The 23,772-nt window shown below is 52.6% G+C and overlaps 3 protein-coding genes across 5 annotated transcripts; all 3 read left to right on the forward strand.

The window, feature by feature from the left end:
- The first annotated feature begins 899 nt into the window (after nt 1-899).
- LOC142597133 (mid1-interacting protein 1-B-like) lies at nt 900-1,295 on the forward strand. The gene has a single exon (XM_075727579.1). It carries the CDS (start codon nt 900-902, stop codon nt 1,293-1,295), a length of 396 nt encoding a protein of 131 aa, XP_075583694.1.
- Nucleotides 1,296-6,231: 4,936 nt separating this feature from the next.
- LOC142597135 (mid1-interacting protein 1A-like) lies at nt 6,232-6,621 on the forward strand. The gene has a single exon (XM_075727581.1). It carries the CDS (start codon nt 6,232-6,234, stop codon nt 6,619-6,621), a length of 390 nt encoding a protein of 129 aa, XP_075583696.1.
- Nucleotides 6,622-18,805: 12,184 nt separating this feature from the next.
- Nucleotides 18,806-22,232, forward strand: KCTD14 (potassium channel tetramerization domain containing 14). Of its 3 annotated transcripts, XM_009489481.1 has the most exons (3): nt 19,070-19,082; nt 19,312-19,340; nt 21,561-22,232. In XM_009489481.1, the coding sequence occupies exons 1-3, from the start codon at nt 19,070-19,072 to the stop codon at nt 22,230-22,232; spliced, it is 714 nt and encodes a 237-aa protein (XP_009487756.1). The 3 variants fall into 3 exon arrangements, with proteins under 3 accessions (XP_075583913.1, XP_009487755.1, XP_009487756.1); XM_075727798.1 differs by lacking the exons at nt 19,070-19,082; nt 19,312-19,340 and adding an exon at nt 18,806-18,874; XM_009489480.2 differs by lacking the exons at nt 19,070-19,082; nt 19,312-19,340 and adding an exon at nt 18,806-18,865.
- The last annotated feature ends 1,540 nt before the right edge of the window (nt 22,233-23,772 follow it).

Consider the following 23,772-nt stretch of genomic DNA (forward strand, 5'->3'; position numbering starts at 1 on the left):
CACGGGCACCTGGCTGGGACGTGGTGGGGGGGGTGGGAGAGCTGCCACCACCAAGGATTGCAAAAGGGACAAGGGACCTTGCAGCCTTTCCCCAAATAGAACAATCTTCCCCGATTGCCACATGCCGCAGGGACACGTGGGGACGGGCAGTGCCGGCTGTTGCCCCAGCTGTGGCCTCTGCCCCGGGATGGGGCAGTGGGGGAGGCGGCGGCCCCGTCCGCACTCCCCCGTGGGAAGCAGTGGCTCCGCGCCGTGGGATTTTTCCATTGCGGTGTTTGGTCCCATCCCACGTCTCCTGGATCCTAGGTGGGACCCCATGCGGCAGTGCATCCCCAGTGAGATTTTCCACACCGGTGGCTGCCACCACCCCCAGGCCGGCAGTTGCGGATGGAGGTTGCTCCATGTCCCCAGGGGTTCACATTCCCAGTGCATGGCAGCAGGGAGCAGGGAGAGGTGACGCCCCCCGGCAGCGCTGCTGCCCGCAGCCTGCCCAACGCGGGGGACAGGAGCCGCTCCCACTCTCCCGGTGCCCCAGGAGTGGCCATGTCGCGGTGCTGGGTCAGGAGAGGCCCCGGGCACCTGCCCTCCTCACTGCCCCGCTCCCGGCATGGTGACACAGCAGGACCCCCGGCCAGCTCGGGCGAAGGCCACGGGGCAGCTGGGCCGGGACAGATTGCACAGAGCCAGGGACACGGCGCGGCCGAGCCCCAGCTGGGCTGGAGCCAAGCCCGGCCCCGTGGCCGTCCAGCCTGGCCCCCGCTGGCAGGAGAGCACAGCAGAGCACAGCAGAGCAGGGACGCGCCCCGGCCCCGCATAAAAAGCCCTCGGTGGGGACGGGGAGCAGGCGGCACCCCGAGAAGAGCCCAGAGCAGCGCTGCCGGGGCCGTGGGCGTGTGGCCATGGAGCAGTACCTGTTGGCCACCCAGAAGATGGAGCAGGAGGTGATGTTCCCCAGCCTGCTCCGAGGGGTCTTCCCGCAGCAGGAGGGGGCGGCCCCGGCCGCGGGCGGCCGCACGGACCTCTACGAGCGCTACCAGCTGCTCAAGGCCATCAAGCCCGTGGTGGAGAAAGGCCTGGCCTCCGTCACCGACCAGAACCAGACCGGCGCCGAGGCCGACACGTCCTCGGACGACGGCGACGCGGTGGATGCCCAGCTGGAGGAGCGCCTGTCCCACCACCTGGCCGGCTTGCAGCAGGTCCTCACCCACCTCACCAGGGACGCCAACGCCCTCACCCGCAGGTACAGCCAGATCCTGGAGCAGATCAGCCCCAGCGAGGGCCAGCCCAGCTGGTGACCCTGCCCCGGCCGCCAGGTAAGAGCTGGGGGCACGCGGAGCCCAGGGGCACCGGGACTAGGGGTGGCCGATGTCCCCGGGGAGGCCCCTCACACTGCAGGGCTGGGGAGCCCCTGGGACAAGCCTTGAAATGGGGGCCGTCCCCTCAATTACCCGCAGATCTCCACCTCCATGCTGAAGGAGGGGACCCACCCCACCCCTCCGTGAGGAGACTCCGGGGGTTCGGGATCTACGGAGCCAGGGCTGGTGGGCCAGGTCTCCCCCCGGGATGGCCTTTGGGGCTAAGGGCAGCTGCCGTTGCAGGATGGGTGCTGGTGGCACGAAGGAGAGGACGTCCCCGTCGCTGACCGTCGCGGGCTCTTCCCCAGCCCCGCTCGCCCTCCCCGCTCCGCGGCAGCTGATCTGCCAGCGCCGGCACCGCGCGCTGGCGATGGTTGGGACCACCAGAGAACCAGAAGGTGCCTTATCCTCATAGGAAGAAGCATCTGGTTGTGCGGGGAGGCCCATCAGAAGAGCCGCACAGCTCGTGCCCTCCTCTTTATTTTCAAAGAGCGGCACGAAGGCAGCAGCGTTGCACGGTGGCCCCGACCTCCGACGGTCCCCTGTGACTGTCGAGCCCTTTTCCAGCTGGTACCTGGACTCCGAGGGGCGTTTTCCCTGATCTTTGCTAATAAAATGAACCCCATGAAGCCCTTGTCAGTGTGGTGCTTTTCCCTGCTGGAGCCCTCGAGGAGTGCCCCGGCGTGGGGCTGGGGGACGCTGGCTCTGCCGGGAGGGGACTTTCTCATGCAGCGATGGGGAATTTGAAGGGAAAAAGAATCACAAAGTCACAGGATGGTTTGGGTTGGAAGGGACCTTCAGAGACCATCTCGTCCAAGCCCCTGCTGCGTGCAGGGATGTCTTCCCCTGATCAGGTAGATCAGAGCCCTCTCCAGCTGCAGGGCATCCACAGCTTCTCGGGGCGACCTCTTCCAGTGCCTCACCACTGGAATTTCTTCCTTATTTCGACAGCACCACCAAATTTCATCCTTATATCGACAGCAACAGCAGCAGAAGCTGGCGCCTGTTTTCTGTGCACAAAAGGGTGTGAATCTGCCCAAGGCACAGCCCAGAGATGCAACAGCGAGATGGCCGCTGAGCCCCGCTGCTGTGCACCGGGAGGGAGATGTCAGCCCATGCACAGCACAGTCACCAGGCTCAGGGTTCCCTCCAAAGCCCTCCCCGGGGCTGTCCCACCGCTGCTGCTGCTGCTGCCCTGTGCCCCAGAGCTGCCCACGCCGTTCTCCTGCCCATCAGGGTTTCTGCCCTGGAGCTGCCCCAAGCAGGGCTGAGCCTGGGGACCGGGCCCGAGGGGCAGCGGAGCTGCAGGTCTCGGCACCCCTGGGAAGCAGCCGCCCCCGGGACCCCAAACCTGGGTCTAGGAGTGGGTGACATTGGAGAGTCCCATCTCCTCTCGCCGCATCAGGCCATTGCTCCCGGCTGTCAAGGCCATGTCGCCGTCGGCGTGTCCTCCCCGAGCACGGGCAGCAGGAACGGGGTCTGCAGCCGCTGTGGCCGAGTGGCCAGCCGGGGGGTCGGGGGCTGTGAGGGGGCAGCGGGGGGCTGGAGGCAAGGCCAGCCCGCAGCTGAAAGGGCGCCGAGCGGGTCTGAGCAAGGACGAGGACAGTGCTGGCGCTGGCGGTGTCAGGGGAGGCGCAGACATCGGGGGATCCGACAGCAGGCGGTGCTGGGGACGACACTGGGACACACGTGTGGTGGCATTTTCCTCCCTCTGAGCCACGGCAGGGGACGGGCTCCCCAGGAGGATGGCGGGTCAGGGGGAGGCCTGCCCAAATGCCCAGTCTGCGGACGCAAAGACCTGAGGATCTCATTGCACCTCCCGTGGGCTCATCCCCGACCCCACTCGCACTGCTGCCACGTGCCTCCAGGTGACTTCCCTCGTGGCTCTGAATTTCTTGCTTACCTGGGAAGGGCAGCCACGGCATCTGCAAAGGTGTTGCCCAGCACCAAGTGCCCCAAAACGTGGGCAAACGCAACTCTTCCCAGCCAGCGGGAGGATGTCGGGGCAGATCTGCCCTCGTGTCCTCCCTCAGCCCTGGCAAGGTTGCAGCCTTCTCTCTTATCCCGAGAAAGTGGAGTACAAGGGGGATATTAGGAGACACCTAAGCCGTCCCCATTGCAATGCCACTGCACGATGGAGTGCGATAGCGCAGGCCAGGGGAGAAGTGGAGCTGGAAGGTGGACATGGGGTCTCCAGCCTGCCTTTGGAGCTCCTCTGCCTCCATTGAACCATGAGGAATGGAGGGACGTTGGTTCCCGGTGAGGTGAGGACCACAAAGGAGGTGATGTCCCTCTGGAGGTTTACACGGCTGGAGCTGAAGGAGGGGGTGTGTGTCTCCTGGAGAAGACGGTGGTCCCAGCACGGAAGGGCTGCGGGCACCTCCAGCAATGGCTTTTGGCTTGGGCAGCGCGCTCGGCAGCTGGAGAGGCTCGTGGTGCCCGGGGAAGTATCGTAGCGGCACATCGGGTGAAGTGCTCATCACCGCCGTTGAACACGACGGATGAGAGAGGCAAGATGTTCCCAGCAAGGGTCTGTGCCAGCTGGAAGGCCACGCTGATGACATTTGGGCCACTTGCAACCCCCCAGGACGCCCGGCTCCCTTCCTGCTCCGATTGCAGGGCGTTGCATCACGCTGGCCCCGGGGACGCGTCAAGCCCCGAACGGTGCCCTGCTGCTGGCCACCGCTGTTGGACGTGGCTGATAAGAGAGGCGAGATGGTCACGGGAAAGGCCTTTGTCCTTGACAACCCCGCGCCGGTCCCTGGCAGGACGGGGGTGCACGGGGCAGATCAGGCCCTCTCCGGCGTGGCAGGGGGATGCTGGCTCCGTGCTGCCCTGGATCGATGCCCGGGGCACTGGCACTGTTGCCCAACAAGCGTGTCCATTCACATCCTTGAAACAAATCACATTGCAGGTTTATTTGTATCTGCTTAAGGACGTCTAATTAACCAGAGAGCAGTGACCTGGCCAAGCAGGCTCGCTATCAGGAAGACAAGAGATAAAGCACAGTTTTCACCCAAAACGTTAAATCAGTAAGAAATTCCAAATACCCTTCCCTGGCCACTCCCAAAAAGCCCTACGCGCACGCTGCACGTCCCCAAGGACGGGGGGCTGCCAGCTCCCCCGCCCCTCCCGGAGGGCAGGGTCCCTGCCTGCACACCCCTGCCTTTGGATTCGGGGGTGCTCTGGCCGCAGCCGTACCCCCTGCCGCTGCCCACCGCCCGCTCGTGCAGCTGCCGGCGGGAAAGCACCCCCCAAATTCGCTCCCGCACCCTCCAGCTCTGGCTCCCTGCTTGCCCAGGTTGGCCGGCAGCCAGCAAGGTGTCCCGAGGGCAAAGGTGGCCACCAGCCCCCCAGGAGGGGGTGGAGGGAGGGGATCCTTCCCCTCGGCTCGGCCCTGCTGGGACGCGTCCGGGTGCTGGGTCCGGCCCGGGCTCCCCAGCACGAGAGCCACGGGCGCGCTGGAGAGAGCCCAGCGAAGGGCCGTGCCGGCGCTGAAAGGACTGAAGCATTTTCCCTTGAGGAGAGGGAGGCCGAGAGAGCGCTGGGACTGCTCAGCCGGGAGAAGAGGAGGCTCAGGGGGACCTCACCCACGTGCGCAGAGACCTAATGGTGGCTGGGGACGGCGGGGCCAGGCCCTTCCTGTGGTGCCCAGTGACGGCACGGGAGGCGACGGGCACAAACCGAAGCCCAGGAAACCCCATCTCAACGTCAGAACAGCCCTTGGTGTCTCTGACAGCGCGGGCGGCCAGACCCTGTCCCAGGCTGCCCGGAGAGGCGGTGGAGTCCCCGTCCTCACAGACAGCCAAACCCGACCAGACACGGCCCCGTCGCTGAGCCTGCCTGCGCAGGGCTGGGACCGGATCGTCTCCAGAGGCGCCTTCCAGCCTCTCCAGCGCTGACCCTGGCTCTGCCCTGCCCGGTGCCCCCCGTGCTGCCAGCCAGGAGCTGGCTGCAGGCTGCCCTCGGCGTCTCGTGGGGAGGGACCTCGGCCAGGCCCGGGCAGAGCCCGCCACGCCAGCAGGGCTGCCTCTGGCAGCGTCCAACAGGCTTTGGTCCCCGCCGTCGCCCCTCCGAGCTCCTTCCCTCGCACTGGGAGTGCTGACCATTCCTTTCAGGCCGACTCCTTCTTCGTTTAAAAGTCCCTTTTGTAATTCCCTGCTCACTATTTAATCCAGCTGATGGTCATGTTGCTCCTTAACGCAACCAGCTTTGGGCAAAAACCCTTCAGACAGGTACAACCTGTTTATTGTCATGTTCTTCTTTTAGCAGGGCTTGTTATCAAGGCCACTTGCCAAGGGTGGGCTGTGTGAGACCCCCAGACCAGCCCTGAAGAAGGAGGGTGGCCGGACAGGGCATATGGTTGACTCCCTCTCTCCAGAAAAAAAAATCACTTCGTCTCCTTCCTCACTTCTCAAAACTGCCCAAATCAAGGTAGCTTTCCCATGGTGCTGCCTCCAGCCTGTCCACAGCAGGGGACAGGCACTGGACCCACCCTCCCTGGGCCCTGGGAGCCATGGGGATGCTCGGGACTGGACAGACGATGCTCCAGGCACCTGCCCTCCTCACTGCCCCGCTCCCGGCATGGTGACACAGCAGGACCCCTGGCCAGCTCGGGCGAAGACCACGGGGCAGCTGGGCCGGGACAGATTGCACAGAGCCAGGGACACGGCGCGGCCGAGCCCCAGCTGGGCTGGAGCCAAGCCCGGCCCCGTGGCCGTCCAGCCTGGCCCCCGCTGGCAGGAGAGCACAGCAGAGCACAGCAGAGCAGGGACGCGCCCCGGCCCCGCATAAAAAGCCCTCGGTGGGGACGGGGAGCAGGCGGCACCCCGAGAAGAGCCCAGAGCAGCGCTGCCGGGGCCGTGGGCGTGTGGCCATGGAGCAGTACCTGTTGGCCACCCAGAAGATGGAGCAGGAGGTGATGTTCCCCAGCCTGCTCCGAGGGGTCTTCCCGCAGCAGGAGGGGGCGGCCCCGGCCGCGGGCGGCCGCACGGACCTCTACGAGCGCTACCAGCTGCTCAAGGCCATCAAGCCCATGGTGGAGAAAGGCCTGGCCTCCGTCACCGACCAGAACCAGACTGGTGCCGAGGCCGATACAGCCTTAGATGAGGGTTCAGACAGTAATCTGGAAGAACGCCTCTCCCATCACGTCAATGGTTTGCAGCAAGTTCTGACAGACCTCACCAAAAACACCAAAGCCCTCACCCGGAGGTATAGCCAGATCCTGGAGCAGATGAGTCTCAGTGAATATCAGTCTAGCTCTTGAGCCTGCAACCTCAGCCTCTGACGTAAGAGCTTGGGGAGTTGCCAAGGAGGAGCTGGCTGAGGGGTAACATACTTTGTCCTCTTGCCCCATCAGCTGGGTGGCTTTCCAGTGTTTGCATCACACCCCCAGATCCCAGGAGTTATGAGTCTGCACTTTGTTGCTCAACAGATACATCCTCCTGGATTTGTCTTTCCCAGTTGCCCACTGGTGCACGCTGTGCCACTGAACAAAGGTCACTTTGTTAGCTCCACGTTTTCCCCAAGACTCCCCAGCTTGCAGCATAGGCAATGTCTGGCTGCTGTTGGGCAGACACAAAAGATCCCAGGGAAAAAAGGGCCACATGGTTGGAGGACCCTGAGCTCTGGACTCCAGGAGCTGCCAGACACTGGTGCTCTGGCTGCTTCTCTTTTCTCTGTGATGGAAACTGCAACAGAGTCATTTTTCGGGAGCAATTTGGCACTTTCAGGTCTCCAAAAGTCTAAATTTGACATGCCACCTGCAAACATCTCGGATATTTCAATTCTCCCCTACCCTGGGGGATGGAAACCCATTCTCCATGGTGGGGGAACTTTCATCCCTGAGAACCCTTGGGGAGAAATCCCTGTGCCCCGCCAGAGATGGGGCTCATGGCCAAGCTCCTTGTACTGAAATGGAGATCATAGAAAGGTAACAGCAACAACAGGGAGCATTAGCGGGTACTTTGCAATGTTAACTCTTGTTTTGGGGGAAACATGGCCAGGAATGAGGATGTCCCAGCCAAGCTGTGTTGGTTATCCCCACAGGGCAATCCGTCATCTGCAGCCCAGTGGCACTTTTTCTCCTGCACCAAGTCCCACCGAGGAAAGTCCTTCATGAGCAGCGCAGAGCTTGGCTGTCTTCTCACTGGTCACTGCCTGTACCATCCAACTTGCCCCATAGCCAATCCTGCCAGCAACCTTGCTGCTTTGTTTCACCCCTGTCCCAGGGGAATTTCTGCAGGGTAGAAATGAGTGTTTCACGTTATTACTTTGTAGAAGGCATCTGTACCTTTGAAGCGATGCTTTTTTCTGCATGTGCCTAAACCCCCCCAACTGGTTTGGTCTCTTTGATAATGTAATTGCTTCCCAAGGCTGATCTGAAATGAAACACAAAGCCTTGTGCAAATGTGTCCTGTGTTTCCTACCAGCTGTCGCTTCTGCATAGCTCCCAGCCCATGAGGATGGTGGGACCTTGGCCACTGAGGCCACGCTCCAGTGCAGGGAGGTGAGCAGGGTTTCTCTGTTGGGGAGCAGAAATTGGGTTTGCGTTGGGATGGATGTTCCACCAGCCTTCTGGCTCTCATGCTTTGCAAAGTTTGGTGTAATCCTGCCATCATCCTGTGATGGGTGCTGGGATCCCAACCTGCTCCCCAGCATCCTTCCTTCCCTTCCCCAACATCCCCTCCTCTCCTGGACCCCCAACTTCTCAGCTCCCCAACCCAATCGGCACCTGCACATCCCTCCCCTCGGAGAACACTCATCCAGCCCTTCAGACCCAGCACCACCTCCACCACACACAGCCCTGGAAACAACCTGCCGCAATCCCCACCAGCCCCAGCAACACCAGGGGGCAATTCTGCCTCCTCCCTTCTTGGCCGTGGCTCCCTCCAGAGCCAGGAGCAGAGGAGGAGGTGGGGATGCTCAGCTGGGGTGAGCAGGAAGGAAGGGTTTTGCTCACCTTTGATCCCTTCGAACTTTGGGGGGAGAAGGGTCAAAGCTCTCGGCAAAAAAAACTGTGGGTGGGCAGGGGCTGCAAGCCCTTTGCAAGGGTGTTGGAGCCCTCAGGACAGGCTGGGTCCCACCTCCAGGTGAGTCCTTCCCTCCCAGACACACCACTCTGGGGATGTCCTACTGAACTGGGCACTAGAGGGAGGTGTCCCCTTGCCTCTTCAGCCCATTTTAAAACAAATTCAGCTGTTGAAACAGCACTGCTTTGACTGAACAAACACCAATCTTCCATCAGATTTGCAGTTTTGATTAAAGAAACTGGAGATTTCTGAGCATCTGTGGTGAGAGGAGGATTGCGACCATACCCTGGGCTGCAGGGTCCAGTTGTGTTGCTGCACATGCTCTCCAAAACTGCCGTATCACAAAAGTGAAATAATATCCTTCAGACTGAAATCAGAGACTCATCAGCTCTAAAAGTCTCAGTCTAAAATGAGCAAATATTCTGCAGATGGTTCCCCTGTTTCTTCCCATTACCTGGAGGCAGCTCCATGCCTTGTCATGGGTTCATGTTAACCCCCACAGTGGGGCCCTGATTGCTCAGCAGCACTTTGAAGCTCCACAACATTGTAAAGAAACAGAAAAGCAGGAACTTCAACCCTTGCTTTTATTTTAGTGAAGCTCCAATAGCACAGAAAAAAAAAGAGAAAACTTATTTCACAATTTAACAACAAAATTCCCTGCAGCTTCAAGGCATCCCCCCACCACACCCCCTGCCCTGACATCCTGAGCAACAGTAGATGCTATCTCAAAATCAGTCATGCTTAAATATCTGCACAGTCTCAAAACTACCCCAGAAGCATTGACTGATGGTGCTGGGCAAAAGAAAAGACATATTATTTTTTGCCCAGTTTTCCCATTTGTTTTTACCTTCCCTGAAACTTTGGGGACCCACCAAGGCTGAAAAGATGAGACTGTGCCGTGTAGGGCAATGGGACTGGGAAAGTGTCTCAGCAAGGAGGATAACTCAAGCCTGGTGCTCCCACTATTGCTCTTCAGCCTTCTCCTGCTGTGGCCATGGGGAAAGACCCAAGGGCTGGAAGACCCAGGTCTGTCTGCAGCCCGTCTACCAACCAGGCAGAGTTCTGAGACAAACTCCCACATCTTACCCAACCATAGCTCCAAGGATGCTAATATAGGGGGTAGAGAGGCATTACCGGTTTAAAGTGTATGGTTGGTATTAAACCTTTATAACTGGGCATGTTTGGGGGTGTCTGATGGGTGCCAAAAAACACTGCAGCCTCTCTCACTCTCCTGGGCTTAATATTTTCCCTGTGTGCATCCATGTGCTCTAGTCATTTGTTTAAGAAAAAGACTTGCTGCCCCTTGTGACTAAGGGAATTATCTTAAAATGTGCTATGCAATCATTTTAAAGCTCAAAACCAGAATGCAAACAAAAAGGACTCCCACATATACATGGAGAGGGGACAAAAATATTTGTAAGATACATATGCACATCTTATACAGAGATACACTCCATATACATTGTACTATATATATATACATACATGTTAATCTTTGTTTCAGACAAGACTTCTCATGGGGAGGGAGCAGACTCAGATTTCTGAAGGAGGAGAATTTATGACATAGAATTCAGGACCTTTGAATGGTATTTTTTTTGCCCAGCACTCCTTGTATGATTCTATGGTCAACCTTTTGCCACTCTGGTCCTCAGCTTCCCCTTCTCCTTACTCATTCAGAGCTTTTACTTAAGGAGAAGGCATGATGTGCAGAGCAAGGGCAATTTCTCATTTGCTTCATCCTGTTCTCCCAGGGTTTCTTAGAGAGAGACACTCCCTGAAAAGCCCAGCACTGAACAAGGACAAATTAAGGTATCCATAAACTGTTGCTAATACTGTGTCCAAGCACCCATCAGGGAAACAGGGCAGGACTGGATAGAAACCAGAATTTATAATTGCATTGAAGGTCCCCAAAGGGAACAAGGCATTTCTGCAACGGTGTGAATGTTGGGAAATGCCCCTATTCCACCCAGTCTGAGCTGCTGTAATGTGGCAAGTGTGAGCAAAACGTGAATAATGTGTGAAATGGGGACTGTAAAAACCATCTAACTGCATCAACAGCCCAAATAAAGGGAGGAGGTGCTGGAAAAAATACCCCTTTGGCAGGAGCATCTCACCAGGGGGACAGGGATATCTGCCACGTATACCCAGAGGGAGCCCCAAAAGTGTAGATCCTTCCTCTAGCTCCCCAGCAGCTTAATTCCACAGCAGATGTCCAAGGATCTCTTGATCAAAGCCTTGGTCTCACAGGGTCCCAGAGATACGCAGCCAAAGTCTTGCTTCTGTGCGTCTAGCTGGCAGCAAATGGTCTTAGGAAAAGCCTTGCTGTTCCATGACTACCCAGCATCTCCTCTCCTACCACTGGCTTGGGAGAAGCAATTTGTAGCCTCAGCAACAAGGCCAGGCATAAACCCACTGGTTGGGCTGCCATCCTTCAGAGACTACATTGAAATAATCCTCTTTTCTGTAGATAGTCCTTTTTCTGGCTAGACTGACAGCATCAGCCTGAACTTGGACTGGAGACAACCCAGCATCCCTCAAGATGGAGCGACCAACTAAATGGAGTCATGCCAACACCTTCAATGGGACTGCTGTGCGACAGGGACCTGGGAATAGTAGTAAGCATACACTCAGATCTGCCCCACACCCTCCATGCGGCATGTCAAGAGTTGGGGGAGAGCTCAGGAAGGGGAAGCACATGAGGAGATAAAGACGGGCAAGAAGAGAGCGCTGTTGTATCTAGTTTGGCTTCTTGCTCCAGGAAAGCCTACAACCTAAGCTGAACATGATACAAACATGGGAAAGAAGTCAATGGGCATGAGGACCAGGAGAATAATGTGGTTTCTCAGGAGCGTGGACACTGATGGGCCTGCTGGGTTGTTTTGACTGATGGCAGTATGAGTGGTTGAGCCTGTATCCTGAGGATGCCTCCCTCCATTCATCCACTGGGGATGGCACATGCACTTGCTTGGCCAGGAGGTGTTTTGCTCTCTTGGCTTTTGATGGTGTCCTGGGGCCTGTCGAAAGCCAGCTCAGATCTTGATACAAGCCACCAGCCATGCGCTCCCCACGTCTGCGAAGGTGGGTGGAGCTGATAAACGGCTGGAAGGCAGTGTGTAGAAATGCCGACAGTGTTTGCACAGTGCATGGCTGTTTGATTTAGGCGTGGCTCCTGGACTGCAGAGACACCAGCCCAGCTTCACCGGTGCAATTCCCGAGCAGAGCTAAAGCAGACTGCTGATGGTTTTGCTTTTCAGCTGCATCACGCTTCACCCTGCTATGCTAGAAGTTTGCCCACATGAGGGTCTCCCCCTCGCCGGGCACTGCTGGCTCCACTAGGAACAAATCCCCAGGATCTGGCCATGCAGGGTGCAGATGGAGCGATGCCAGTGAGAGCTGATGTGAGGACAGTAAGCTCTTGGATCCCGAGTGCTCGTGAGCGGTGACAAAGAGTTGCTTCACAAATTGCGCAGGCTGGCCACAGGTCACCAGAGCAACCTGGCAATTTGCAGGAATCGAAAGTGCTTCAAAAGACAAAACCCCCCTGTTTTTCCTGTGACCTTTGCAAGAGACCTGGCTTGCCTTGCTGCATCCCTCGGCAAACTCCAGGACAGAGACTGGGATGCCCCACCAAGTCCCAGCTGGAGCGAATACTATCCGCATGGGGGTTCAGAAGAGTTGTGCCAAGTTTGTTGCCTCTCTGTTAACCCAGTCCACCACTGTTTAAAATAACCTGGCTCATTCCCTAGCTTTCCACAGGAATCTCCTCCACTGAGATGCCCTGGAGCAGGTGGGTCCTGGGAATCAGCTTCTATAGGTGCCCTTTCCATTGATTTATCATCACTCCCAGCAGTGATAATGCTAAGTGGCTGCAATATACCATGAAGGGTGGAGACTGACTATGGATCCTCCATGTTCCAGGCAAATGGTCCAAAGCAAAAGGGCTTTATTCCCTCAAGAAACTTAGATACTGCAGAAGAGGGAACAAGAGGAGAAGGGCAAACAGGAGCTGTTCCCAGATGCTTCCCCACATCTAAACTTCTCATTTCCCTTCCTGTTTTAAGCATGTCATTCTTTTTTTTTCCCCTTGGATTTAGTGTATTTACTTGGACTGGAACATAAAACCGAAATCTGAATGTTGCTGATCTAATTCTCTTAAACAGAAGCTGCCAATTCAACGTGTTAAGGAAATCTGTTAAAAATACTTCTAAGGATAATGCTATTTTCCAAACTGATGTATGTACCAGCATAGAGATGTTCCAGTTCATTGTTATGTACATATTTATACAATTTTCACAAAAGACATATTTATTCCCCACAAAGCCATTGTCAAGTTATTCACTCTTTGGCAGACACAATGTTCTCAGCACTAGTACGATTATTCTTATGATTCATACTGTGGTTGCTTGTACAAGGTCCAGGCACAGGCTAGTCCTTCATACAAAGACAGTGAAAGGATGCTCCCTGCCTGAAAGAGCTTACAGTCTTGGAAATATCCCTCTTCACTAAAAAAAACATGTGGGCAGAGGCAAATCTACTTTTGAAGTGTCTACAAAAGAAATGTCAGAGCCAGTGGCCACCCCAAGCAGAATAGGCAGAAGGCTTGAAGCACTGCTGCACTCGAGGAGTTGGAAGAGGAATGAAGAACATCTAACTGGTTCTTCTCCCTTGTCCTCCTCATGGTTCTGTGACCCATTTGGGCAGCCAGCTTCTCCAGTAGGTCTCAGCAGCCTCCCCTTCAATGACAGGACCTTGCTGATCCTGCTTGATCTCCTCTGCAAACATCCTCAGACCTCTTTCTCTGCCCAACAGCAAGCAGGTGGATCCCCAGCAGACCATCAGTGCATCAGATGCAGCTTTAAAAGGCCCAGAGGATGAAGGATTTCAGGCATCCAAGCCAACTGGTAACATAAAGCCCAACAGAGATCCTGGGTGGAAATTCCAGCTTAATACAAATCAAATCCCATTCCCCAAAGGGAGAAACCCCACTAAACTCCCTGAAACAGCACAGCCGTGGCCAAGACCTCTCCAGGAGCTGTGGAGCAGCAGCTACAATGGAGCTGCTGGTTGTGGGAATCCCAGGATCCTGGTTGCCCGAGGCTATGGAGACTTTCATGGTCTTGGCTTTTTACTTCCTTCTCAAGGGAAGAATGAAATTCAAGCCAGTCTCAGCTAGCTGCACCAGCAGCATGGACTGCTGAGAGCCTTGTCAGAGCTGCCTCCTCCGGTCCCCTCCAAAACCCTGATCCCACTTCTGCCTTTCATGGGCTGCTCCCCCACCCACTGGTTTCCTCAGCATGGCTTTGACTGTGGGGTAAAAGGAGGAGTGGCAAACTGTAAGAGTGACTGTTTCCACTTAATGCAGGCACAGAGGGCTTTGATGCAGAGTTGGATGCTTGCCCAGCAAAGCGGTGTCACCAAACAGGTCAGATGTGTGGTCCTAGTAATCCAGGATGCCACCTCTGATGACCACCTAAAAGCAAAGCACGAAATCCCCATGGGTAGGCAGCGATAAGTTCTTCCTAAGGCCTCTTTTAAGATCAGATGAATTTCACAGTTTAAATTAAGTCCTTATTGAAAAGGGGAAAAAAAAAATCCATCTGGCAGTAATTTGTATAGCAGGACTGAAAAATGCCATCTTAAAGCAAGTCATTTGCGAACAGAGAAGGACTTGTGGGTGAGGTGATGGTTGGAGGCTGTGTGGGCATAGCGATCATGAAATGATAGAGTTTTTGATTCTGGGAGAAGTAAGGAGTGGGGTCAGCAGAACTGGACTTCCGGAGGGCAGGCTTTGGCCTGTTTAGGAGCCTGGCTGACAGAGTGCCTTGGGAGGCAGTCCTGAAGGGCAAAGGAGCCCAGGAAGGTTGGACATTCTTCACGAAGGAAATCTTAAAGAGCAGGAGCAGGCTGTCCCCATGTGCTGAAAGATGAGCCATCAGGGAAGAAGACCGGCCTGGCTGAACAGAGAGCTTTGGCTGGAACTCAGGAAAAAAAGGAGTTTACGACCTTATGAAGAAAGGGCAGGCAACTCAGGTGGACTACAAAGGTGTCATGAGGTTATATAGGGAGAAAATTAGAAGGGCCAAAGCCCAACTAGAACTTAATTTGGCTGCTGCCATAAAAGACAATAAAAATATTTCTATAAATACATTAGCAACAAAAGGAGGTCTAAGGCGAATCTCCATCCGTTATTGGATGAGGGGGGAAACATAGTGACAAAGGATGAAGAAAAGGCTGAGGTACTTAATGCCTTCTTTGCCTCAGTCTTTAATAGTAAGGCCAATTGTTCTTGGGGTACCCAGCCCCCTGAGCTGGAAGACAGGGATGGGAAGGAGAATGAACCCACCGTAATCCAAGGGAAAATGGTAATGACCTGCTAAACCACTTAGACACACACAAGCCTATGGGGCCAGATGGGATCCACACAAGGGTACTGAGGAAGCTGGCGGAAATGCTCACCACGCCACCTTCCATCATTTATCAGCAGTCCTGGCTAACCAGGGAGGTCCCAGTTGGCTGGAGGTTAGCAAATGTGACACCATCTACAAGAAAGGTCAGAAGGAGGATCCGGGAAACTACAGGCCTTTCAGTCTGAGCTCGGTGCCAGGGAAGGTTATGGAGCAGATCGTCTGGACTGCCATCACGTGGCACATACAGGACAATGAGATGATCAGGCCGTCAGCATGGGTTTATGAAAGGCAGATCCTGCTTGACTAACCTGATCTCCTTCTATGACAAGTTTACCCACTTATTGGATGAGGAAAAGGCTGTGGATGTTGTCTACCTAGACTTTAGCAAAGCCTTTGACACCGTTTCCCACAGCATTATCCTGGAGAAACTGGCTGCTCATGGCTTGGATGGATGTCCTCTTTGCTGGGTAAAAAACTGTCTGGATGGCTGAGCCCAGAGAGTTGTGGTGAATGGAGTTAAATTCAGCTGGTGTCTGGTCACAAGTGGTGTTCCCCAGCGCTCAGTACTGGGGCCAGTTTTGTTTATTATCTTTATCAACGATATGGACGAGGGGATCGAGTGCACCCTCAGTAAATTGGTAGATGACACAAAACTGGGTGGGAGTGTCAGTCTGCTCAAGGGTAGGATGGCCCTGCAGAGGGATCTGGACAGGCTGGATCAATGGGCCAACGCCAATTGTATGAGGTTCAACAAGGCCAAGTGCCAGGTCCTGCACTTGGGTCACAACAACCCCATGCAATGCTACAGGCTTGGGGAAGAGTGGCTGGAAAGCTGCCTGGCTGAAAAGGACCTGGGGGTGTTGGTCGACAGCCGGCTGAACGTGAGCCAGCAGTGTGCCCAGGTGGCCAAGAAGGCCAACAGCATCCTGGCTTGTATCAGGAATAGTGTGGCCAGCAGGAGCAGGGAGCTGATTGTTCCCCTGTACTCGGCGCTGGTGAGGCTGGACCCAGAATACTGTGTCCAGTTTTGGGCCCCTCAGTACAAGAAGGACATTGAGGTGCTGGAGCGTGTTCAGAGAAGGGCAACGAAGCTGGGGAAGGGTCTGGAGCGCAGGGCTGATGGGGAGCAGCTGAGGGAACTGGGGTTGTTTAGCTTGGAGAAGAGGAGGCTGAGGGGAGACCTTATCGCTCTCTACAACTACCTGAAGGGAGGGTGTAGTGAGGTGGGGGTCAGTCTCTTCTCCCAAGTAACAAGCAATAGGATGAGAGGAAATGGCCTCAAGTTGCACCAGGGGAGGTTTAGATTGGATATTAGGAAAAATTTCTTCACGGAAAGGGTAGTCAAGCATTGGAACTGGCTGCCCAGGGAAGTGGTTCAGTCCCCATCCCTGGAGGTATTTAAAAGATGCGTAGATGTGGTGCTTAGGGACATGGTTTAGTGGTGGACTTGGCAGTGTTAGGTTTACGGTTGAGCTCGATGATCTTAAAGGTCTTTTCCAGCCTCAGCGACTCTACGATTCTATGATTCTGTGCAGTTGGTGGGATTAAAATGTCCCAGAAGAAGCACAAATAATAACAATCAGACTTTTCACATACATGGTGACTTCCAGCCAAAATACTTCACAGAATTTCAGGCTGATTCTTTGTCCCACAGTGTGCCAGCAAAAGTGGCCAAGATATAAAAAAGGAATAAGAGACTGGAAGAACCAGGCCAGTATGTTCATCAGACTGAAGGACCAGCTGTGGTTGGCCTAGCAGTTGAAAAGAGTTGTGGACATCAGCTAACAACTATTCTGTTTGCTGAAGTGGTAAGGACCTGCACTGTGGCATTGAAGGTTTGGCCTCAAACCCCATCAGCCACCCTTGATTCTGGTTTGGGGAAACCTTCCAGATGAACTTCTGCACAAAGTAACCTCTTCTACTGCTCTTCACCCTTCCCTAGTGAAAAGCTTGTGGGAGCAGAGAGGTGATGGTCTGCCTGTCTGTCCAGTTCTGCAGCTGCAGCTGCAGAAGCAAAGGTTATCACTTCCAGCACTGAAGACGTGCCATATGGAATGAGTATGAGCTCCACCTCTTAGTTATATCCAGGGTATTTTCTGAAGCATCTATGTAAGCCAGCCTAAAGAGTGGGATTTGCAGGAATCAAAGGCACAGAGATGCAGATGTTACAGCTCTCCCTGTTTTCCAATAAGCATTGATTTTTTAAAATTTATTGCAAGCAGACCTCACTAGTGCATCCAGCAGTACTAATTCTTCTGGTCTGGCAAAAGGAAAATTCAAGCCCTTCTATTTAAAGCAGCAGAGATAACGCAGACACAGGTTATTACTGAGGATCCCGCAGGATGCTTTAGAGCAGCAGAAGCAAAAATGTAAGTTGGGTTCGATGAGAGGTTCACCCAAATGCATAAAGCATTCAAACGAATCTGGGTCCAGCTTTGATGGAGCTTTGGGTGAGGACTGGCTTTATTCTCAAGGTGGGTGAATGAGTGCAAATTCTAACTTTTTGCTCCATGCCTCAAGCTTCTGGTCAGATTGATGCTGTCTTCTGGGCGGATTCAGATCCAGAAAAATCCCTGGAGGATGCAAAACCAGCAACGCTGGTGTCCATGAGCACAATGCACATTTTGTGCAAATGGTTTCCTTATATACCACACTGTTGGTTTTCATCATTAAAATTTCCCCCAGGAAGATTTTTAGGAAGCGCTGTATTTGCCTGAGATTTTCCCTTTGGTTGCTGGTATCAGAAAGCAGCTTGAAATGAAGGAGAGTGAGGCAAGGTTGGTAGAGGAGATAACACCTGTTATTAGACCAACAGAAACTGGAAAAAAAGGGAAAAAAACCCAAGCAAGCTGAAACAGAAGCTGACAGACGTGAGAAAGCCTCATGTGCCCTAAAGCTTGGATGTTTTTACCCATCAATGTCGGCTGATCTAATAAAAGATATTGTCTATCCTTACAAACAATGACTTACACCTCTGGACAATCATGACCACAGCAATTTTGCCATCATAATGGAACAAAGACACAGAAGTGATGAGTGGCCTGAAGACAAATTTGAAAGCAACAGTGCACTCAAAAACACCTAGAATAAAACCAAGGAGACTGCAGGTGTGTGGTCCAGATCTGGAAAGGTTATTTAGGTTTACTCTGATTTGACCCTCTGCATTTAGAAAATTAACAGAGACATCCTTGTGAATGTTTTGATGATGCTGCGAGAAACAGTCCCACTACCACTAAATCTGTGGTGCTCTCCACTTCTGATATTTGGTGGATACAGGATATTAGAAAACAATGTCATGCAAAGATACTAATCAAATATTCATGACCAGTTGAAAAGAATCATTCAGGCTCAAGCAGACATTCAGGTTTGGTTTTATTTACCTTGCACAAATTACTCAGTGCCCAGAGATTGTATTGGCAAGGAAGAAAATGCCACCAACTTGGACAGACTGACATCGATACAGACGACAAATGAGATCAATGAGATGGTTTGGGATAAACTGTGGTTTAAACCAGCAGCGCACAGAGGCCAAAAAGCTGTGAAAATGTTTACTGGTTTCGATACAACCGGTTCGCGAGGCAGAGGCGGTCACGCAGGCACACGTTGAGGGGCTCCTCAGAGGTGCTCTGGGCACTGGGCCTCCTTTGGAAAGGATTATTTGGCTCTTAGTCACCACACAGATAGTCTTTCAGGAGGTGTGCGCTGGCACCCAGCCCAAGTCCACCCTGCACCTTCCTCCTTGCCAGAAAACTAATGAGCAAATACTTCCGCTTTCGGCCTGTTCCCTCCCCTCTCCCTACACCTGCAACCTGTACCAGGGCTGTGCCTGGAGCAAACTGAAGCCTCCGGGGCAGTGGCTGGGCTGGGAGCTTGGAAAAAAACTGACCCACTGAAGAAAAAACAAGTGAAGGAGGACTGGAACACGGCGAGGAGCCATCCTGCGTGTGGGGCAGGGCCCGAGCACTGAGCAGCAGGTTTTCCCACACCGCTGAGCCATCAGCTCCCGGGGGAGATGAGCATTTCGTCGGAGCACAAGCCCCTTGGGAAGCAGGTCACTGGTAGCTTGCACACGGTGAGTAAGGTATGGACTCTGGGGCAGAGTTTCATCCTGTGGGATCAAATCATCCCCTTTGGGCTACATTAGAGGGTTTTTTTACCCCCATCTGCCATTTTGAAGACACCAGGGCTTGCCAGATATGTGACCAAGAAGAGGACTCTAGGTAAAAAGCTGTGTCTGACTCCGACCTGTTTGCACCAGTTTGCTTACAGAAGGGCCATGTCCCTCGCAGGTATACAAGACCTGGCAACAGCAAATAACCAGAGTGGTTCTTTTTCTCTTTTGACAAGAAGGGGAATTAATTTAATACGAATTTTAATTGGTCACATCCCTAAATAAAAGCCTGTTTTGAGTTGTGGGGTTTTTCAATAGTTCTTAGGGTCTCTCATGATGTAAAAGCTGCCCTGTGTTGTAGATGTGCAGAATCATCAGCTGGGAGCAGTAGTTTTTCTACCTCTAAGGAAAATTAATGGCAAGCTCGAGACAAGCAGTGCCCTACTAGGCAGAAATTAGGGACAAGATCAGATGATGTTTTCCTTTTCCACTCCCCTGCCCTCAGTCTGTCGCTAACCAGTTTGCCTTCTCTGTTGTAGCTGTACAGCCTGTCACCCAGACCTCTCTGTCTTTAACAGATCCAACCTTCTTGTGTTGCATTTTTGAGGTGTAGGTTGCAAAATGAGGTAACTGTTTCGCAGATTAATAAACTGGGGCACAGATAGGTGGAATGACTTTCTAAGTGTTCCCTCGCTGGCTAATTACAGAGCTGGGAGTCAGCTGGTGCCAGTGCTCCCAGTCCACCGGGAACCAGTTTGGTCCCAGGTCAAAACCGTTAATCAAGGTCTGAGAACACAAGGTTAGTTGGGCTACTGTATTAATGAAGAACATGTTATCCATTTGTATTAGTGACAAACAGCATGAAACATCTGACCTGCCATCTGAAAAAGGAGCACCTGCTCAAAAGCAAGAGAGCCTCCTATCAAATGATCCCTGCCAGGGAAAGCTGTTATTATCACTTGACTAATGGCAAATTTCCTAACTGAGAGGCTTTACTACAGAAACAGCTTTAAGGCCATGTTCTTCAGTGGGTGGAAATCACAAGACAGTCTCAGACAGAATCATTTTTTATGTCTCCTTGGCCCTAGCATAAATGATTGCCCTCGAGATGAAGCCACCCACAGCAGGGCAAAGCAATATTCCAGCTGGGTCTTTGGCCTGAATCTTCTGTTGTTTCCCTGGCTTGCCTAGGCTGTGAGCAAATTTCTGCTTGCTGCTGTTTAAAGGGAAGGTTTCCCCCTGCTCCGGGTTGTCTCTTCCTAGTCCCTTCCTTCTGCCAGCTCTGGTGCTTGTTAAATCCTCCGTGAGCCAGTTCAGCTCTGGAAGATGAAAGAGAAGCAGAGCTGGCACAAGGGGAGCAACAGAAGCACGTAGGTAGGTACAAGGGTGGAAAGGGGAGAGGGCAGCAGGAGCTTCCCCTCCTCTTGGCGTGAGTTGTGAGATCAGCTCACGTCATCCCGTGGGTCTGTACCTGTGGGATCCAGCTAAGCCCTTAAGCACACGCTTCACCTGAGGCATGTGACTAGCAGCACTGAAGCAGATCCTTGCGCGATTGGATCCAAGAAAGAGCAGGTGAGGTCCTGGAAAAAAGGGTTGTTTATTGATTCATGCCCTCCCAATGGCAGGTGTGATCCCAGCCAGGCATGTGACTTGCATTACAGCAGTGACGTCGGGAGGGAAAATAACTGCCTCCTTTCTTCCCTCTCCTTTTCCTCCACTGAGTACTATAAGAAATGACTGAGTGCAAAGGGAGGCTGTTAAAACTCTTCAGCACTGAACCGTCAGGAAGGTCAGAATAGACACCAGGTCCAGCTTTGCGGACATTCAGGCCTCTTCCAATGTGTTTCAAGCAGTGGTATTGAATGCATGGTGAAACAAAATAAATCCAAACAAAAATCCAAACTTTATATTCTTCCTTCTTAAATGCATGCCAGTTGCATGAATGATTCCCTTTACTTCCTAGCTAAAGCTATCATGCATTTTTAAAGTGCTTTGCTAAACAGCTTCTGTCCCCCACCTCTGACATGTTGGATTTTTGTGTCTTACTTCAGTATTTATAACTAAACCCCCAGACAAGCAGAAGCCAATGCCACCCATTTCTGAAGTTTCAAAGAGCTTTAGTTCCTCCTTTTAAGAGAAAACACCAGCTTAGGTGAGAGGAATGCAGTTGCACAGCTTTGAGCTTGGTCCTTGTCCCTCTGCATGTGGGTAAGGTGGGAGCTCAGGTCACTCTCGCTGGAAGGACAGGGGCCAGCAGGGAAAATGCTTGCGTGGGACTTAGGGGATCGACGTCAAATCCTGTAGTCACCGACAGCTTTCCTGGGCAGGGTACTTCTTGTGCCTCTTCCTCACTGGCAAAACAACATTTTCCTTCGTCCCCAAGATGTGGTGAGCACTCAGCCATTTAGAAATGTCCAAGTCTCTGCTGCTCTGGTTATAAAGGCTGTATAAACATCCTGCATCTGCTTTTAGCAATAAATGGGGTGGCTGTTCCCACCTGTCCCCCAAGGGATGGGGCCTCGCAGTGCTCTTTACACCGTCATTCCAATTTTCAGCTGCAGTCACCTTTTTTTTTTTCCTTTTCCTTGACACTTCCGTGTTGACAACCTCAGATGGGTAACACACGTGTTTTTTTGTCCCCTTGTGATATCTGCAGTTGTCACCAATCGTGGAGTTAAATGTTGGCGGGGAGATGTACACGACAACGCTGAGCACCTTAAAGAAACACCCTGGCTCCAAGCTGGCAGAGATGTTCACTGGCCAGCCCAAACTCAGGACTGACTCCGAAGGGAGGTTCTTCATCGACAGGCCAGGCACCTATTTCAAATACATCTTGGAGTACCTGCGCAGTAACCAAGTGCCCACCCAGTGCATCCAGGACGTCTACAAGGAGGCGTTGTTCTACGACATCGAACCTCTAATCAAGCAGCTAGAGGACTCCCCGCAGATCTTCGGGGAGCTCGTGGCGAGGAAGCAGTTTCTGGCTCGTGTGCCCAACTACAGCGAGAACATTGAACTGATGATCCGCATCGCGAGGGCGGAAGCCGTCGCATCCCGCCGGTCCAGTGTCATCGTGTGCGTGGTCAGAAGTGAGGAGGACGCGGTCAGATGTCAGGATGCCTTGAACAGCTTGGACATGGATAAAAAATCTGTGGTGAAGTTTGGTCCCTGGAAGGCAGCGCCAAGTATTGGTGATCTGCTGGACTGCATTCAAATGGATGTTGAAGCCAAAGGTTATAAAATATCCTTTCAGCCCCACATTGCTGAAAAGGGTTTTCGCTTCAAATCACATGACTTCTTCTACAAGTTCCTGTTCACCTGGTGGTAGCAAAGTGCCACCATCAATGGGGAACGGAAGAAAGCAATTATTCAAACAAATTAACTTGGGCCGTGGAGACTAAGCCATGGACTAGCGGAGGGACAGGAAGAAGTGCATGGCCCAGCAAAAGGATCTCCTTTGGTTGTTTGCCAAATTAAAGAGCACTGAAGAGCTACTGTTTTGTTGGACTTAGGGGATAACTGTACGATTTAAAAGGTATCAGGAAAAGGAGAAATTTTACTCTTCCAGTGTTGCTGACTATTAAATAAGTTCAGAGAGCCAGATCTGAGGGTTGAGCCAACCTCACTCAACCTAAGAGAAATGAATAATCCAAAAAAATATCTTGTGGACATGCAGAGTTGTCCTCTCACTGCAAACAAGAACAGGTCACATATGTGCAATTCCCGATGGAAACACTGACAGCTGCATTAACGCATCGTCAAATTAAATTTGGATCCTTAATGAGAAGGCAAAAGCTCTTCTTCTCATTGCTTTCCACACTAGAACCTAGGCTAAAAAAAAAGGATTTCAGTGTCCCATGCTCTCTTCTTCTTCCTCCAGTAGACAGCCTACTCTCTAGCCAATGTATTTATTACCGTTATTTATTATTTATTCTGAAGGAAAGACAGACAACCTCAGCTATGGTCCAGGATCAATAAAAGGTAAAAATACCATCGCTGATCTGAGGAGTTTATAACCTAAGGACACGCACTCCTCTTGCATGCCACACTACTTCAATCTTTTTCTTGTGACATTCATTATTATTAAGATATTATTTCTAAATATATAAGCTTCTGGAAGAATGGGGAAAACCCACCATGATTTGATGGGAAGGAAGCGCTACTGAAGTGACAGTCTGGGACTTCAGTGCAAATTCTCCTTTACAGACCATGAGTTGGATCCTACACTGAGTTTTAAAAATCTTAATATTCAAAAGTTTATTTTTATACTGGAGATGGCTGTTAGCTTAGTTTTAATCACTCTGAAAATCAAAATGGATAATTTGATTATGATCCTATTTCCTTTATTTCTTAGAACATGGATTTCTTCCAGTTAAGGACAACAATCTCTGGAATGTTAAATAAATAACTTTTAAAAGCTCCTTGAATGATGCAGAAGTGCTTTATTTACTGACATCTTCCCCCCCAAATCCCCAAATTTTACAGACCTGAAGTTTTATCTTTATGCTAACGGATTTGGATGATTCCTAATTAAACTTGGTTTCAGATGTGCTTATCCCAGCATGGATTTCCCAAAGTGAAAGTCAGGAGTCACGCCACCGACCTCAGGGCAGTTCTGTTGTAGGGGTGAGGGGACTCTTTGAGACCTCTCACATTTATAACCTCAGTAAGAACAGATACAATCAGTGTCTGAGAAGGCAAAAAGGTTCAGAAAATAGGGTCTATGATCATATCTATGATCATAACCAAGTGGTCGGTGGTGCTAGAAGAAGGGAGACCAAGGAGGCCTTCAAATAGACAGAAGGCTGCTCTAAGGAGGAGATCAGTTTCTCTTTGCATGTACTAAGGGTGGAAGGAGGGGTAACTGG

The sequence above is a fragment of the Pelecanus crispus genome, chromosome 1 (assembly GCF_030463565.1).
Source record: "Pelecanus crispus isolate bPelCri1 chromosome 1, bPelCri1.pri, whole genome shotgun sequence".
Lineage (NCBI taxonomy): Eukaryota > Metazoa > Chordata > Aves > Pelecaniformes > Pelecanidae > Pelecanus > Pelecanus crispus.

What these genes read in the sequence shown, in the direction of transcription:
- LOC142597135 (XM_075727581.1), top strand. Translation starts at nt 6,232, where the DNA reads ATGGAGCAGTACCTGTTGGCCACCCAGAAGATGGAGCAGGAGGTGATG.
- KCTD14 (XM_075727798.1), top strand. Translation starts at nt 18,806, where the DNA reads ATGAGCATTTCGTCGGAGCACAAGCCCCTTGGGAAGCAGGTCACTGGT. An exon ending in GCTTGCACACGGTGAGTAAG is followed by an intron (nt 18,875 to 21,560) that starts GTATGGACTCTG and finishes TGATATCTGCAG; the next exon opens with TTGTCACCAATCGTGGAGTT.
- LOC142597133 (XM_075727579.1), top strand. Translation starts at nt 900, where the DNA reads ATGGAGCAGTACCTGTTGGCCACCCAGAAGATGGAGCAGGAGGTGATG.